Source organism: Tetranychus urticae, chromosome 2 (assembly GCF_039701765.1).
Source record: "Tetranychus urticae isolate SD_2017Ah chromosome 2, NJAU_TeUrti_SD_1.0, whole genome shotgun sequence".
Taxonomy (NCBI): Eukaryota; Metazoa; Arthropoda; class Arachnida; order Trombidiformes; family Tetranychidae; genus Tetranychus; species Tetranychus urticae.
The window spans coordinates 15,591,287-15,608,143 of NC_142959.1; the positions used below are offsets into that span (position 1 = coordinate 15,591,287).

General features: G+C 30.1%; 4 protein-coding genes across 6 annotated transcripts; all 4 read right to left on the reverse strand.

Annotated features, from left to right (window-relative positions):
• Positions 1–77: 77 nt before the first annotated feature.
• LOC107371759 (uncharacterized) lies at positions 78–2,814 on the reverse strand. The gene is made up of 6 exons (XM_089266907.1): positions 2,220–2,814; positions 1,609–1,668; positions 1,423–1,544; positions 1,063–1,357; positions 763–980; positions 78–616 (listed from the first exon to the last, which is right to left on the reverse strand). The coding sequence occupies exons 1-6, from the start codon at positions 2,305–2,307 to the stop codon at positions 218–220; spliced, it is 1,182 nt and encodes a 393-aa protein (XP_089123033.1). The 5' UTR covers positions 2,308–2,814; the 3' UTR covers positions 78–217.
• A 137-nt stretch (positions 2,815–2,951) lies between these two features.
• On the reverse strand, positions 2,952–5,378 carry LOC112539491 (uncharacterized). 2 transcript variants are annotated; one of them, XM_089266903.1, is made up of 6 exons: positions 5,045–5,378; positions 4,444–4,503; positions 4,254–4,372; positions 3,881–4,187; positions 3,605–3,822; positions 2,952–3,470 (listed from the first exon to the last, which is right to left on the reverse strand). In XM_089266903.1, exons 1-6 carry the CDS (start codon positions 5,130–5,132, stop codon positions 3,075–3,077), a joined length of 1,188 nt encoding a protein of 395 aa, XP_089123029.1. In that variant the 5' UTR covers positions 5,133–5,378; the 3' UTR covers positions 2,952–3,074. The 2 variants fall into 2 exon arrangements, with proteins under 2 accessions (XP_089123029.1, XP_089123030.1); XM_089266904.1 differs by lacking the exon at positions 4,444–4,503 and having other exon boundaries at positions 5,045–5,365.
• Positions 5,379–6,394: 1,016 nt separating this feature from the next.
• Positions 6,395–8,580, reverse strand: LOC107366236 (uncharacterized). 2 transcript variants are annotated; one of them, XM_089267200.1, is made up of 6 exons: positions 8,290–8,580; positions 7,936–7,995; positions 7,744–7,793; positions 7,369–7,672; positions 7,079–7,308; positions 6,395–6,951 (listed from the first exon to the last, which is right to left on the reverse strand). In XM_089267200.1, exons 1-6 carry the CDS (start codon positions 8,375–8,377, stop codon positions 6,553–6,555), a joined length of 1,131 nt encoding a protein of 376 aa, XP_089123326.1. In that variant the 5' UTR covers positions 8,378–8,580; the 3' UTR covers positions 6,395–6,552. The 2 variants fall into 2 exon arrangements, with proteins under 2 accessions (XP_089123326.1, XP_089123325.1); XM_089267199.1 differs by having other exon boundaries at positions 7,744–7,850; positions 8,290–8,579.
• A 5,929-nt stretch (positions 8,581–14,509) lies between these two features.
• On the reverse strand, positions 14,510–16,493 carry LOC107371774 (uncharacterized). The gene is made up of 6 exons (XM_025162070.2): positions 16,183–16,493; positions 15,890–15,949; positions 15,712–15,815; positions 15,349–15,643; positions 15,078–15,286; positions 14,510–14,937 (listed from the first exon to the last, which is right to left on the reverse strand). The coding sequence occupies exons 1-6, from the start codon at positions 16,268–16,270 to the stop codon at positions 14,536–14,538; spliced, it is 1,158 nt and encodes a 385-aa protein (XP_025017838.2). The 5' UTR covers positions 16,271–16,493; the 3' UTR covers positions 14,510–14,535.
• Between the last annotated feature and the right edge of the window lie 364 nt (positions 16,494–16,857).

Consider the following 16,857-nt stretch of genomic DNA (forward strand, 5'->3'; position numbering starts at 1 on the left):
ACTAGATTTAACATTTACTAGTAAAGTAATATTTCATGAAGAGGTCGGGAAATACGACATTTTACAGAATGGAAATAAATTAATAACTTGATTCTCAAGCGTCAAAGGCGTTTTATTCTCAAAGCACTGTGAATTCACAAGTACGGCTCCAAATATGACTGATTGAAAATATTGTAGAGACTTATTAAAATACCGATTCATGTGTCCATTTGGTTATTCAGTCCTCACCAGGTACTAAAAAAGTAGGAAGACTATTAAAATCTTTAAGAAAACAATGTTTCATGAAATCAAAACCTTGACTGATTTTTTCACGTTTAGATGATAACTGAGGCCAATCTGATTGAATTTCATGGTAATTCCCATCAAAATAAAACTTGATCGCCCGTCCATGTCGTCTATTATAATCTTGTACATAGTTAACAGCATTTTTAGTGACTTTTGGACATCCACGAACAGCAAGTAACACTAAATTTGGTAATATCCGGACGAATCGCTCAACATATTCATTTTCTAGGCTTTTGTAGCTCCACAGGGCAAGATGTTTAAGATTTGGATATTTCGTAAACAATCTTTCCAATTCATTCCAGTTGATATTTTCCTTCCAATAAGGTTCATACTGTGTATATACAGGTTAGTTAATTAATGTAGATGAATTCAGATACTTTTGTCATGCTGAACATTGATTATTGTTAGCACTTTGGAAATAAATTGTAAAAGTATTTCACAAAAAAGCAAACACATTACAAATCGAATAATACTTACAAATTCTATGACTAAATCTTGTAAAGATTTGTGTTTAATTGATTCATCAACATAAATACGATTAGATTCAAAGTAAACATGGGCACTCTGTAAGTTTGGACATGAATCCATGAACTGGAATCCATAATTAATGCTTGTATCAGCGTAACAAGTGAAGAACAATTCAAGTATTTTAAGTCTTCTGAATATGGGACCACCGTAGGGTCCATCTTGGCAGCCTGAGGATGGAAGATGAATGACTATTATCAAAAATTTGTTCAAAATTCAAAAAAATAAAATATAAAAGTATTTAAAAATTACCTTCAGCATTCACGCATAGTCTTTCAAGATTTGGAAAAGAATGTTCATAATCACTGAAGCTATCATTTACAGTAAAATCCTTAATTTTCAACTGTTTGATATTTGCACAAGTCTGTCCAATGAACGCACCGATGACATCGTAGGATAGCATTTCGAGTTCAACAAAATATTCAAAAATTGAATCTCCATAGACAAATTGATGAATTAATCCTTTTAAAGGTTTTACTTTTTTGACCAATGGAACGATATCTTCATGTTTTACTTTTTTACGAAATCCTTTAGAATATTCGATAATCTATATTGAAAGGTATAATAAAATGAATAGTTGACCAACAATAAAAGTTGAATTATTCAACGAACTATTAAATTTGGAAATAATGTGCTCAAAAAAGTTCCATCGATTGGTTCCTCTGTTCGATAATAAACATGATTCAGCGGATAACTTGGAAATGGCTTCCTATCTGGCCAATCACCTTCATGTTCTGAAAATATAAATTGTTTATAATTAACAATGAGAACAACTAATGATAGTAATGCGAGTCTTACCAGTCAAATATTTAACTTTTCTGGTTCGCTCTGCAATTAAATGGCTCCATTTACGACATACTGGTATAAAAATCCGTATTAAATTACTAAATATTAATAACATTGTTTCAAATATAAGCAATCTCCAATTTCAACAAAACTTAACTAAACATTTGTAAAAGTATGCGAATATTAAACTTGAAAAGTCAATATATTCAGATTAAGTCAGATATATTTTCATCACATCGCTATAATCTATTCAGATGTTAGTGTACTGCTTGTGAGACTTATCAATGTACCTGAATGGCTCTCAATCGTAACAGGTCAGGCTCTCGAATACAGAGGCGTAACTTACTAGAAAAAGCCTGAAATTATGAATGCAAAAGCAAAAGTGAATCATTTTAAATCGTTTGCGTTATATAATACATTCAGATCCTATTGAGGTAACTGCTGCTAGTAGATGGAAATATTGTTTCATGTGATATTTTATAAAAAAACATTGATCCTTTTTCCGTAGTATTTTGACTATGCTGCAAAGAGTGAATAGCGTTACTCTTTCATTATTTGTGTTGTTTTATTTAATTTTATTAGATAAACCAAAAAAGAAAATGATTTGTTTAAAACAGATTTACCTTTATAGCAGTTCAATAAATCATCCAATTCATTTATTGAACCAAAAATGATGAGCAAACATTCCTCTGGAAGTTCATTGATAAACATTTTGAAATCAATAATGCTTAAAAGCCTGACTAATCACTTTTAAATACAGATGATCCGATCTAGAGATGTAATTAATTGCAACAAAAGTAAACTTTAGCAGCATTTATTTATGCATAAACATGTAATTAGCAAATTGCAGTATATTAGCGATAAAACACACTAACAGCAAAGACACTTGTTTGAATAATACTTAACGTTACACAAAGATTTAAGATTGAAAGCCAAAAAGTAAGATAACAATGAGATCGCGAAAAACTTTGAATTTAGATTTAGCGCAAGTGTCACTGATGATAAAGCGCCATCTATTAAACACTTGTATAAGTGACACATGTTAAGCTTAGCGAACTCTGAGGCTTGTTTGACCCAATTTAAGAATAAAACACAAATGAAGCTTTTACATGAAACACTCAGATCTCATAAATGGTTACAAGTACACATAACCTCTTCTAATGATCATTAATCTCATGAAGATCCGCATTGACATTAAGACAGTTTTTCTTAATCAAATCAAGAAAACAAGTTAGTTAAACGACTAAAGTAATTGAATTTAGATCACAATCAATTTTTCAAAATTGACAGTAGGAAAAATGAACTTAACAGAGCCCTTGGTTCTGAATTTTCTGAACTTATTGACCGTAAATGGCCTGCTTTGAGAAATTTTTATCGTAAATTAAAATTAAGTTTTGATAGCTGCACGCCAGGTTGCATTGTAATTATAAGATCTTCCAAATTGATATCATGAATACATATTGTGTTTTGAATGTTATTTAGTCCTCATTAGAAATTAAGAAAGTAGAAAGTCCATCAAAATTTTTAAGAAAACAATTTTTCATGAAATCAAAACCTTGACTTATTTTTTCACGTTTGGTTGATAAATGCGGCCAATCTGATTGAATATCATGGTAATTATCATCAAAATAATACTTGATTGTCCGTCCATGTAGTCTATTATCATTTTGAACATAATTAGCAGCCTCTTGAGTGACTTTTGGACAACCCCGAACATCAAATAACACCAAATTGGGTAAAATGGTAACCAATTGCTCCACATGTTTATTTTTCAGGCTATTGTTGTTCCTCAGTGCAAGATGTTTAAGATTTGGATATTTCATAAACAAGCTTTTCCATTCATTCCAGTTGAAACTGTCATAATCAGAAAGATACTGTGCAAATACAAATTATTTGATTTATACAGATGAATTCAGACAATTTTTTAAGATCTCTTATTAGGTTTGATTTGGAAATTCAAGAATATTTCGCAAATAAACTTATTAATTTCAAATGGAAAGATACTTACAAATTCTATGACTAAATCTCGCAAAGATTCGTGTTTTAATGACTCATCAACAAAAATGTGGTGGAATCGCAAGTAAATATGTGCACTTTGAAGATTTGGACATGAATCCATGAATTGGAAACCATAATAAATGTCTTCATAACAATATGGATACAAGAGCAATTCTAGTATTTCAAGTCTTCTCAATATTGGGCCACCGTAGTAGCCATCTGACCAGTCTGTGAATAAAGGATGATGCCCATTAACAAAAAAAATTCAAAATATAAAAATAATCACCATTATCAAAATAAATGTGCAGTCTTTCGAGATTTGGAAAATAATTTGCCGTTTCCTTGAATCTATTTAATCTAATATCCAATAGGTGCAATTGTTTGATACTGACACCATTCTTAAAGATGAATGAATCAAAGTAATTAGTGGAGACCATTTCGAGATCATCACAATATTGGAAAATTAATTCTTCTCGAGGGTAATGATGATAGTATTGATGGATTATTCCTTTGCAAGATTTTATATTTTTGACCAATGTAACGATTTCTTCGTGTTTTACTTTTTCAGTGAATGTAACAGAAAAGTCGGCAATCTAAGGGAATAAGATGTAACAGAATTAATATTCAGGCAACAAGAGAATTTCAAACATTCAACAAACCTTTAAATTAGGAAATAATGTGTTCAGAAAAGTTCCATCGATTGTTTTCTCTGTTCGATAATAAACATAATCAAACGGATAACTTGGAAATGATCCTTGGTTCCACCAATCATTATGTTCTAAAAATAAAAAATTGCTTAAATTAAGAGATTGATTCATAATGGGAATGAGTAGAGATGAAAACTCTTACCAACTAAATATTTAACTTTTCTAGTTCGCTCCGCAATTAAATCGCTCCATTTGTTGCATACTAATAAAATCATAAATAATGAAACATTTGTCAAATCATGTGGATATTATACAGCAGCAATCAATTTTAAATCATGAGTATCATATAATCACCACATTGTTATAATCCATATTCAGATGTTTTAGCAATGAGATTAATGGCTTTAGCTGAATGGCTTTAGCTTGGATCAAATGAGACTCTCTGATTCAGAGGTGTTACTACCTAGAAAATCCTATAACTATGAATGTCAAAGCATAAGTGAATAATTTTGTATCGCTTGTGTTATGCATCTTGATCTTGTAGAGTACTACTGGCTGCTGCTAACTGTTAGTACTAAGAAATATGATTTCGTGTAATATTTTTGAAAAAACCTGGTATTCGATAACTCATAGCTAGTGAACAAACAAGAATTTAACTGAATAGTTGACTAGTGAATATCAGTTAACTAAGCTACAAAAGATAACCAACAGGCAACATCCATTCACTTTCCAAAGTCGTTTGACTTTGTTGCTATTTTATTAGATAAAAACAAAAATATAGAGATTTTTTAAAACAGACTTACCTTTATAGCAGTTTACTAAATCATCCAATTCATTTATGAGACCAAAAATGATGAGAAAACAATCGTCTGGAAGTTCATTGATAAACATCGTGGAATCTTCGAATGAATAAAGTTTATTCAATAAACCTACTAATCACTTTCCGATTCAGAGGACCGATCTAGAGATGAAATTGATTCCAACAGGTATAAATTTTAGTTTGTCAACTATTAATATGTATTAACATATAATTATGAAAAATTAAAGTAAATTAGTGATGCAAAATGTAACAGCACAACACTTGTTAAATGATATTTCAAGTTACAAACGAGTTATGAAAGTGAGATTCCAAAATAGAAAAAAAGCTAAAATGAAATCGGATCTCGGATCCGATATCTATCTATCAAACTTCGCTCAAATAAATGATTAAAGTAATAGAATTTAAATTAAAATCAATTGTTAAAAATTGACCGTTTGAAAAATGAGCTTTCCGAAACTTTTAAACTTGTTGACCAAAAAATAGTCTGCTTTGAGAAAATTTCCAGAGGCTATTCACAGAAAAGTTTCTCATTTGTGATCGAAAAAATGTGAATAATTTACCTCAATAAGACTCAAAGTATGAGAGTTAACCCCTTCAATTAACAATTACAATAGATTGTTAGCATCTCTCTTCAAATTTTCTTAATATTATGCGTCCGATTGATTTAGGATCCATAAATATAGCTTTTTATATATTGAAGGATCTTCATTATCAGATTTGTACCACATGTTTCACTTTTTCTAACATCACATTTAGCATATTTTTAAACAAATCCTACTGTAATTGAAAATTCAACATTATTTACTCTCCATTCACTCATTCTAACTCGTAAATTTGTCTTTAAAGTGATCGGACCCATTTTAACTTCATTAAGCCTCAATAGATGTGAAATAACTTCAATTCAATCAGGAGCATTGAATAATCTTGTTCTCCTCAAATACTATGAGATCACTCGAAATGAAAAACTGACAAGAATACCGAGATGCATCAACTCAACAAATGATAGACTTTGGTACTTGCATTTGAGTGATAACAGTTTAGAATATATCTAACTCAATATGTTTCAAGGTATGCCATCTCTGACCGAATTTAATTTATCTGGCAATGAATTAATCAGGTTAGATAATGAAATCTACAAAAATATCTGGCCTCAGTTGCGGTATTTCAATGGTAAATGTTTTTACGAAAGTAAATTTAAATTAATCTCGTTGTCTGGTCTACTCCAACAATTTGCTTTTTCTCTTTACGGACATAGGGAATCGGTTATACTGTTAAAATCTCTGCTGATCTCTTGTACTTGAAGTGGTCATTGTTAGATTTACAAACAAATAAATAATAGATATACAAATTTTTATTCAGAATTGATAAAAGCGATAGATTCGATTGAAATTATATGAATCGGTCATTTTTACCTAATGATCTTCCTAATTAATATCGTGAATGCATATTGTACATTTAAGATACTTATAGATGAGTATGTTCACAGATTATTCAGTCCTCACTAGAGATTAAGAAAGTAGGAAGCTTATAAAAATCTTTAAAAAAACAATTTTTCATGAAATCGAAACCTTGACTTATTTTTTCATACTTGGTGGATAAATGAGGCCAATCTGATTGAACTTCATGGTAATTCCCATCAAAATAAAATTTGATTGTCCGTCCATGTAGTCTATTATAATTTTGAATATAATTAACAGCCTTTTGAGTGACTTTTGGACAACAGCGAACATCAAATAACACTAAATTGGGTAAAAGGCGAACCAACTGCTTAACATGATTATTGGTCAGCCTATTCCAACTCCTCAGTGCGAGATGTTTAAGATTTGGATACTTGATAAACAATCTTTTAAATTCATTCCAGGTGACACTATCAGTATCTTCAGGTTCAGACTGTGCATATAAAATTAGTTGATTAATATAGATGGATTTAGATACTTTTCAATGATAAAATTCTCTATTCTCATCATCAAAATTTCAGGAATATTACACAAATAAATTCGAATCAAATAATACTTACAAATTCTATGACTAAATCTTGCAAAGATTCGTGTTTCAATGTTTCATCAACAAAAATGCGATTAAATCCCAATGAAATAGTGGCACTCTGTAAGTTTGGACATGAATCCATAAACTGGAATCCATGATAAATGCTTGGGCCATCATCATCCATATAGGCCCAATCCACTTTGGCAAATTGAACTATTTTAAGTCGGCTGAATATGGGACCATTGTAGTAGTATATTAAATCTGAGGATAAAAGATGAATGTCATTATCAAAAATTTCTTAAAAAAGTATTATAAAATCACCTTCTTCTGTATGCAGCAATAATCTTTCAAGATTTGGAAAATAATGTGCATTTTCCATGAATAAGGCGCAGATATCATTAACAAGGCACAATTGTTTAATATTGACACTATTCACATTTGTGCATGGCTCAATGCGATCGATGGATACCATTTCAAGTTCATTACAATATTGGTAAATTTCGTCATCTTCAGCAAGAAAGGAAACCATTAATCCTTTTAAAGATTTCATCTTTTTGACCCATGTAATGATATCTTCCCAAAGGAATCTTGATCTTTCCCAAAAGCCGAAAGAGAACTCGACAACCTAAAATTATAAGATATATTACCAGGTACAAAATGAATATTCAGTAAACAAATAAAAAGCATTCAACAAACCTTTAAATCAGGAAATAATGTGCTCATAAAAGTTAAATCCATCGGTTCATCTATTGAATAATAAGCATAATCAAACAGGTGACTTGGAGGGTCTTCATCACGACAATCTTGATGTTATGAAATTATAAATTGCTTAAATGAGAAGGTTTTATTCATAGTGGGAATAAGTATTGATAAAAATTTGAGTCTTACCAAACAAATATTTAACTTTTCTAGCTCGCTCTAAAACCAAACGACTCCATTTGTTGCATACTGTAAAGAAAATATTAAATTACTAAATTTTCTGTTGTTTTGCTTAATACTATTAAATTGCTTCACTATTAACACATCCTAATCAACGTTAGTGAAAATATACTGTGAACATTCGAATTATAATATTGATCACATTGGCATAATTCACAGTCGGATGCTAAAGCACTGAGATTAAGCAATATAGCTGAAATGGATTTTAACTTGAATCGGACCAGAGTCTCTGATTAAGATGTGTAACTTATTTTTTGTTTAAATTATAGGATAAAGAATAGGATTCGTTTGAACGAGACTTACCTTTATAACAGTTTGCTAAATCATTCAATTCATTTATGAAACCAAAAATGATGAGTAAACATTCCTCTGGAAGTTCATTGATTAACATTGTAAAATCAACTAATGGACATATAATTGGAAAAAAATGAAGTAAACTATTGGTAAAAAAGTCAAATACACTTCGAATACACTTTAAATGCAATGACACTATTTATTAAATAATATTTCAAGTTAAGAACAGTTTGAGTGGGTGAAAGTGAAAGAGAGAGATATGAAAAGAGTCGACGATTTACAGAAACTGTTAAGTAATCTTTTAAATTTTGCAAAAGGAAAGGATTGAGATTTGATTCGTTGTTGCGTTGATAGCAAAACACGCCATCTATTGTATTAAAAATAACTCAAATGATGATCAAAACTCTTTGCCATTGTCAGCCCTGAGAAACCGCTACGAGTACCGTTTTTAGCAAAGATTAATGCACTAACAAGTAAGTCAGTGAGTTTATAAGAATCAGATCACTAAAGCATTAAAGCATTCATAAATTGGTCAAAAAAGATTCCGTTCATCGTCTCCAAGATTTTCACTTCTGTTTTCATCACAAATCTTTCAAGTATTTCCATAGGTAAAGTGTTCGTATTGAAGATACTAATAAATTAATGGTTACATTGAATTATTTTTAATTTTTAATTATCAGAGAATATAAACTGAAACCAATTGTTTTTATTGAAAAATGAATCGTTTCGTTCATTAACATTAAAACTTAGTTTTTCATCAACAAAATTTCATTAATAAAACAATTCAATCAATAGGAATTGGCTTATTTAGTCCATCATCATGAACTCTACATTGTAGAGTCTACAATCATTGAGCTTTGGCCTCTTATCAATTACTCATTACTCGTCATTAGTTTATCGTTCAATAACTAACATATTTAAAAATGAAATCGGATATTCCCTTCAACAACTACTGTTTATTCCTTTCATTCTTGTCAAGTCGTATTAATACAGTTGCGGTCGAGGAAGTTTTTAGCTATTTTCATGACCATTCATTTGATATTAGAAGACTCTTTTTTGACTCAGTAAATGCAGATAAGAACCATATAAGAATATGTAAGATTTTAAGGCCATTTAATAACATTTATTAATAATAATCATTTAGCGGACAATATCCCATTGAATTAAATAAATTTTGTTAAACTAATAATTAAATAAATACTATGTCCAAGCACTAATTCCAGTCATTTTCAAGTCACCACTTTGGAGTCATAATTACCACTCTCCTCAATAATCCTTTAGTTAAAATAAAGAGTTAGTTTTGCCCTTCTGACCATTGTTAGAATAAGAAATAGATTTGTCAAGACAGGGAAATAGACAGAATAAAGAAAGAGGAGAATAATTTCGTCCATTTCTCTTTCTTAATTTAAACACTTGATGTTTGAATCTTACAAATATTTTGCAACTTCATGATCAACGTCAAGAAAAAATACAACTTTTATTATAGTAACCAGCGTTATTTCAATACTCTCAACTTCAATCATCCGATTGCTTTCGTTAATATTAAAGATTTATTTAATACTTTAGCTTTTTGTATTTCTCGTGAATCTTTCAAGTTTTGGTTTAATCATAGAATCAAACGATAGATGGAATAATATCAGTAGAATCAAGATATTCCTATTACGCATTAAAATGGAAAAGCTAAAAGTGTCTTTCATTTTTCAGCTTTGGGTTTTCATTTGGCTACCATTTCGAGTTCATCAAAAGTTCCACTTACATTTTATTTGGAGGGTTCAGGATTCAGGATTGTGAATCTTCTTCAAGAATTTATTTTTAAAATTAAATTATCATTGAAAATTCTGATACGTTAGTAAAGTAATATTTCATGAAGAGTTAGGGAAGCGAGACATTTTACAAAATTCAAATAAAAACACGAAACAGAAAAAGACTTAATTCTCAAGCGACGAAAGAACCTCAACACACTGTGAATTCACAAGTACAGTTCCAAGTACATGCATGACTGATTGAAATACCGATACATGTGTCCATTTGGTTATTCAGTCTTCACCAGATACTAACGAGTAAGAAAGTAGAAAGTCCATCAAAACCTTTAAGAAAACAATTTTTCATGAAATCAAAACCTTGACTTATTTTTTCACGCTTGGTTGATAAATGAGGCCAATCTGATTGAATATCATGGTAATTCCCATCGAAATAAAACTTGATTGATCGTCCACGTAGTCTATTATAATCTTGTACATAGTTAATAGCATTTGGAGTGACTTTTGGACATCCACGAACATCAAATAACACTAAATTAGGTAAAATATGGACCATTTGCTTCACATGTTCATTTTTCAGTCTCCAGTTTCTCCACAGTGCGAGATGTTCAAGATTTGGATATTTCATGAACAATCTTTGAAATTCATTCCAGTTGAAATTTTCAGTTGACACAGTCAGAGCCTTCATCAAGAAACTTTTAAACTCATTCACAACTGGTGTGAGTTTTAAAATTCGTGATCGACAAAATGTGAATAATTTCTTCTATAAGAAGACTTGACCTCTTCAATGCTATTCTTGTGAATTTTAATCAATTTATCTTATTTTATCTGGCAATGCTCATGTTTCTAATTTTGATTTTCATTGATGCAATAAATTTCTCTTACATTAATGATCTTGCTCTACCTTTTTGGGATAAGGTTAAAACTGAATAAAATTCTGATTGTTCCTTTTAAATGAGTTGATTAGAGTATAATTTTATCAAAAAATGTGTCATTTAATGAATTATGTTAAATCATCTGTGATAATACACGTACTAAAGCTGATATTTCTGGCATAAATCTTTGAGCATATTTAATAGTCATCTTTGAATGGACGTGGAAATCTTTTGATGTCAACAAATTTTTATTGTAAATTAAAATTAAGTTTTGATAGCTTCACCTCAGATTGCTTTAAAATTATAAGATCTTCCTGATTAATATCATGAATACATATTGTGTTTTGAATCTTATTTAGCCTTCATTAGAAATTAAGAAAGTAGAAAGTCCATCAAAATCTTTAAGAAAACAATTTTTCATGAAATCAAAACCTTGACTAATTGTTTCACATTTAGTGGACAAATTAGGCCAATCTGATTGAATATCATCGTAATTATCATCAAAATAAAACTTGATAGATCGTCCATGTTGTTTATTATAATCTTGGACATAATTAGCAGCCTCCTGAGTGACTTTTGGACAACCACGAACATCAAATAACACCAAATTGGGTAAAATGGTAACCAATTGCTCCACATGTTTATTTTTCAGGCTATTGTTGTTCCTCAATGCAAGATGTTTAAGATTTGGATATTTCATGAACAAGCTTCTAAATTCATTCCAGTTGAACGTACAATGATAATCAAAAGAATACTGTGTATGTACAAAATTAGTTAATTGATTCAGATGAATTCAGATACTTTTATTGTGGCAAACTTCTCTCATTAGGTTTGATTTGGAAATAAATATCAAATATTTCACAAATTAACTTATACATTTCTAGCGAAAATACTTACAAATTTAATAACTAAATCTCGCAAAGATATATGTTTTAACGATTCATCAACAAAAATATGATCATGTCGCGTGTAAATATGGGCACTTTGAAGATTTGGACATGAATCTATGAATTGGAAACCATAATAAATGTCGTCAGGAGAATAAGAAGATAAGAACAGTTCAAGTATTTTAAGATTTCTCAGTATCGGACCATCGTAGTAGTCATCTGGCCAGTCTGTGGATAAAAGATAATGCCCATTAACAAAAAATTTGTTAAAAATATACATATAATCACCATTATCGAACCAAATGTGTAGTCTTTCAAGATTTGGAAAATAATGTGCCTCTTCCTTGAATTCATCTAATCTAATATCAAATAAGTGCAATTGTTTGATATTGACACCATTCTTTTCGATGCATGGATCAAAGTAACTCGTGGATACCATTTCGAGCTCATCACAATATTGGAAGATTAATTCTTCTCGAGGACAAGGATGATAGTATAGATGAATTAATCCTTTGCAAGATTTTATATTTTTGACAAATGTTAAGATTTCTTCGAACTTTACTTTCTTACGGAATCCATACGAAATGTCGGCAATCTAAGGTAATAAGATATATAAAGCGATGAACAGTTGACCAACACTAAAAGTTGAATTATTAAACATACTATTAAATTTGGAAATAAAGTGCTGAAACAAGTTCCATCAATTGGTTCCTCTGTTCGATAATAAACATAATCAAATGGATAATTTGGAAGTGATTCATTATGTTCTGTAAATAAAAAATTTGCTTAAATTAAGAGATTGATTCATAATGGGAATAAGTATAGAAGAAAACCCTTACCAACTAAATATTTTACTTTTCTAGTTCGCTCCGCAATTAAATCGCTCCATTTGTTGCATACTAATAGAATCATGAAATAATGAAACATTCGTAAAATTAATGAGATTAATCGCTCTATCTGAATGGCTTCAGCTTGAGTCAAATGCGAGTCTCTGATTCAGAAGTGAAACTTTCTCATAACAAGCAAACAAACGAGAATTTGTTGAATAATTGGCTAGTGAATATCAGCTACTTGAAGATAGTCCATAGGCAAAGACCGTTGATCTAATACTTTGCAAAGTCGTTTGGCTATGTGTTTCTATTTTATTAGATAAAACAAAAGAACAAGAACTGTTTGAAACAGACTTACCTTTATAGCAGTTCAATAAATCATCCAATTCATTTATTTGACCAAAAATGATGAGTAAACAATCTTCTGGAAGTTCATTGATAAACATTGCTCAAGCTATAACAATCACTTTTCAATCCAAATGTTTCGATCTAGAGATTTGATTGATTTCAAAGAATATCAAATTTAGTAGAACTTATCTATTCATAAACATATGATTAAAGAAATAAGGTAAATTAGCGATGAAACACATCAACAGTAATAGCGCTCTTTTGCGAATATTTCAAGTTACTTGCAGTTTAGCTACAGGTTACGCTACAAAGTATACGTTTGTTTTTACAAAAAGGAAAGACTATTGATTAGAAAGCTAGAAAAATGGTCAGAAGTCGAGCAGACGATTAAGTTAAAAAAATTAAAGAAAATTAGTGATGGCAAATGTAACAGAAATAACACTTGTTTAAATCTCAAATTACGAACGAGTTTTGAGTGTGAGATTCCAAAATAGAAAAGAAGCTAAAATGAAATCGGATCTCGGATCCAATATTTATCCATCAAATTTGGCTCAAATTAATATCTTGCTCAAAGAGTGAGAGTTATACTCTTTGATCTTGCTAGAGCCAAACTTACGTAAGAAACAAATTAATTAAGTAGTTGAGCGTTGATTGGTTTGCTTGGAATTGATTTGAAAATGTAACTTCGAATAATTCATCTCCATTACCACAAACCGATGCTCATCATCAGTTCTTCTTTATTTAAAGGTTATCTAAAGAAAACTTTCACATTTCTTGATAGAATCGTCATAGAAGTCTTAAAATTTGTGATCGACAAAATGGGAATAATTTACCACTAGAAGGCTCAAAGCCTAACAACCTGTAAGATTCAACCTCTTCAAATGATCTTTATATTAACGAAACCGACAATGTTCTGATTCAATTTGTCCTGATTTTATTCGATACTGAGTTATCTTCCTGACACATGTATCGTGAAAATATATTGTGTATTGAAGATACCAATAAATAAATGGTTACATGTTATTATTTAACAGAGCTCAACAGAACCAAAACTTAATTTGAAGCTTTTGAACTGATCGACCGAAAAATGGTCTGCTTTGAGAAAAGTTGCAAATGTTATCCAAACAAAACTTTCTGATCGAATCGTGTAAGTTTACATGTAACTTTGCGAGATTTTACTGTATTTTCCTTTTAAAAGTTGATAAGAGTATAATGTTGACGGAAAATGGATCATTATAACTTGTGTTGAACAATCTTTAATGATACTTACACTGATATCACAATTCCTAGAGCATAAATAATAGTCAACACATTTGGTATCATTTAATTTCAAACAGATCGTGATTGTATTTAAGTTCAGATTCGATTAATGTGCTTGAAATTCAGTTGTAATTAAACCTATCGGTTATTTATCTCTTTATTGAAGTTGACAATGAAATAGTGTTAATTGTCCGTATTTTTATTCTATTTTGAGTGATTTCCTGATACATATTATGAATAAATATTGTGTATTGAATATACATGTATCTATAGATAAATGGTTGCATTTAATTATTTAGTCCTCACTGGGAATCAAGAAAGTAGGAAGATCATCAAAATCTTTAAGAAAACAATGTTTCATGAAATCAAATCCTTGACTGATTATTTCACGTTTAGATGATAACTGAAGCCAATCTGATTGAATTTCCTGGTGATTTCCATCAAAATAAAATTTAATTGCCCGTCCATTTTGTTTATTATAATCTTGAATATAATCAGCAGCCTTTTGAGTGACTTTTGGACAACCACGAACATCAAGTAACACCAAATTGGGTAAAATGTTAAGCAATTGTAGCACACCTCTATTTTCCAAGCTCTGGTTGCTCCTCAGTGCAAGATGTTTAAGATTAGGATATTTCATTAACAAGATTTTCGATTTGAGATTCCAGTTGTGTGAACGAATATTACTTCTCGTGCACTGTGCATAAAAAGATTATTTAATTAATATAGTTGAATTTAGATACTTTTGTCATGATGAACCTCTTTTATTGTGTTTGATTTTGGAAGAGATTTTAAGAACATCTCACATCTAAGCAAACACATAAAACACACACTTACAAATTGTAAAACTAAATCTTGCAAAGATTCGTGTTTCAATGATTCATCAACAGCAATCCGATTAGAGTACAATCTAATATGTGCACTTTGTAAGTTTGGACATGAATCCATAAAATGGAAACCACAATCAGCTTCATAATTAACTAAGGACAGTTCAAATATTTTGAGTCTGCTTAATATGGGACCATCGTAAGCCCAATCTGGGTAGTCTGAGGATAAAAAGATGAATTTCCATTATCAAAAATTTATCAAAAAAATAGTTAAAAATTACCTTTCTCATTACAAATATGTAGTCTTTCAAGATTCGGAAAATAATGGGCATCCGTTGTGAATTGATCTAGAAGATAACGCGAAAGTAGCAATTGTTTAATGCTGGCGCCATTATTCGCCATGCATGTCTCAAAGTAATTCGATGATACCATTTCGAGATTATCACAATATTGGAAAACTGATTTATCTCTATGAAATCGATCAATTATTCCTTTTAAAGATTTATTTTTTTTGACGAATGTAACAATATCTTCATGATCTACTTTTTCACGGAGTTTCCAATCAAAATTGCCAATCTAAGGGTATAAAATATAAAACAGAATTAATATTCAGCCAACAATAGAAGTTGAAACATTCAACAAACCTTCAAATTAGGAAAAAGAGCGTTCAAACAAGTTCCATCGATTGGTTCCTCTGTACGATAGTAAACATAATCAAACGTATAACTATACCCATAATCTTGATAATCTGAAAATATAAATTGCTTAAATGAGGAAATTGGCCCACATGAGAATATGTATCGATAAAAATTTTCTTCTTACCAACCAAATATTTAACTTTTCTAGTTCGCTCTTCAATTAAATGGCTCCATTTACTGCATACTGTAAGGAAATTTTTCATTAAATTTCTAGATCTTGTGTTGGTCCGCTCGATATTATTAGATATATCTGAATGGCTTATAACTACATATAGTTGACTAGTGAATATAAGTCAGATAAGCATTGAAAGACAATCTATATACGAAAAATCATTGATAGACTTGAAGACTAGAAGTCTTGTGACTATGTTTATTATATAAAAAGAAATTAAAATGATTCGTGTAAAGTAAACTTACCTTTATAGCAGTTTAATAAGTCATCCAATTCATTTATTAAATCAAAAATGATTAACAAGCATTCCTCTGGAAGTTCATTGATAGACATTGTAGAAACAACTAATGCTTAAATCACTTTTCAATACAAATGATCAGATCTAGAGATGTGATAGATTCCAACAAATATAAAATTTACTAACAGTTATCTATCCAAAATAACATATAGTTGGGAAAAAATTAAAGTAAATTAGTAAATAACATGAACGGCAATAACACTTGTTTAAATGATATTTCACTTAACGAACGAGTTTTGAATGTGAGATTTCAAAATAGAAAAAAAGCCAAAATGAAATCGGATCCCGGATCCGATATCTATCTATCAAACTTCTCTCAATTGAATGATTAGACTCATATCATTAGAGTACAAATGTAATTGAATTTAGATTAAAATCAATTGTCCAAAATTGAACACTTGAAAAATGAGCTCTAAAAAGTCACAGATTTTATTAAGAAAATTTTAAGCTTACTGACCACAAATGGTCTGCTTTGAGAAAACTTGCAGAGGCTATTCACAGAAAAGTTTCTCATCTCTCATTTGATGCAAGGTTCTCATTTGTGATCGACAAAATGTGAATAATTTACCTCAATAAGACTCAAAGCATGGGAGTTAGCCCCTTCAATTTACACTTGGCATCT

Excerpts from the sequence above, each read along its gene's own strand:
- LOC107371759 (XM_089266907.1), bottom strand. The coding sequence starts at position 2,307 with ATGTTTATCAATGAACTTCCAGAGGAATGTTTGCTCATCATTTTTGGT. Across the intron at positions 1,358-1,422 it reads CATTATTTCCAAATTTAATA|ATTATCGAATATTCTAAAGG; the intron begins GTTCGTTGAATA and ends CTTTCAATATAG. Across the intron at positions 617-762 it reads AAGATTTAGTCATAGAATTT|TATGAACCTTATTGGAAGGA; the intron begins GTAAGTATTATT and ends GTATATACACAG.
- LOC112539491 (XM_089266903.1), bottom strand. The coding sequence starts at position 5,132 with ATGTTTATCAATGAACTTCCAGACGATTGTTTTCTCATCATTTTTGGT. Across the intron at positions 4,188-4,253 it reads CATTATTTCCTAATTTAAAG|ATTGCCGACTTTTCTGTTAC; the intron begins GTTTGTTGAATG and ends TTATTCCCTTAG. Across the intron at positions 3,471-3,604 it reads GAGATTTAGTCATAGAATTT|TATCTTTCTGATTATGACAG; the intron begins GTAAGTATCTTT and ends GTATTTGCACAG.
- LOC107366236 (XM_089267199.1), bottom strand. The coding sequence starts at position 8,377 with ATGTTAATCAATGAACTTCCAGAGGAATGTTTACTCATCATTTTTGGT. Across the intron at positions 7,996-8,289 it reads TTTAGCAAACTGTTATAAAG|TATGCAACAAATGGAGTCGT; the intron begins GTAAGTCTCGTT and ends TTTTCTTTACAG. Across the intron at positions 7,851-7,935 it reads AAAAGTTAAATATTTGTTTG|ATTGTCGTGATGAAGACCCT; the intron begins GTAAGACTCAAA and ends CATAACATCAAG.
- LOC107371774 (XM_025162070.2), bottom strand. The coding sequence starts at position 16,270 with ATGTCTATCAATGAACTTCCAGAGGAATGCTTGTTAATCATTTTTGAT. Across the intron at positions 15,644-15,711 it reads CTCTTTTTCCTAATTTGAAG|ATTGGCAATTTTGATTGGAA; the intron begins GTTTGTTGAATG and ends TTATACCCTTAG. Across the intron at positions 14,938-15,077 it reads AAGATTTAGTTTTACAATTT|TGCACGAGAAGTAATATTCG; the intron begins GTAAGTGTGTGT and ends TTTTATGCACAG.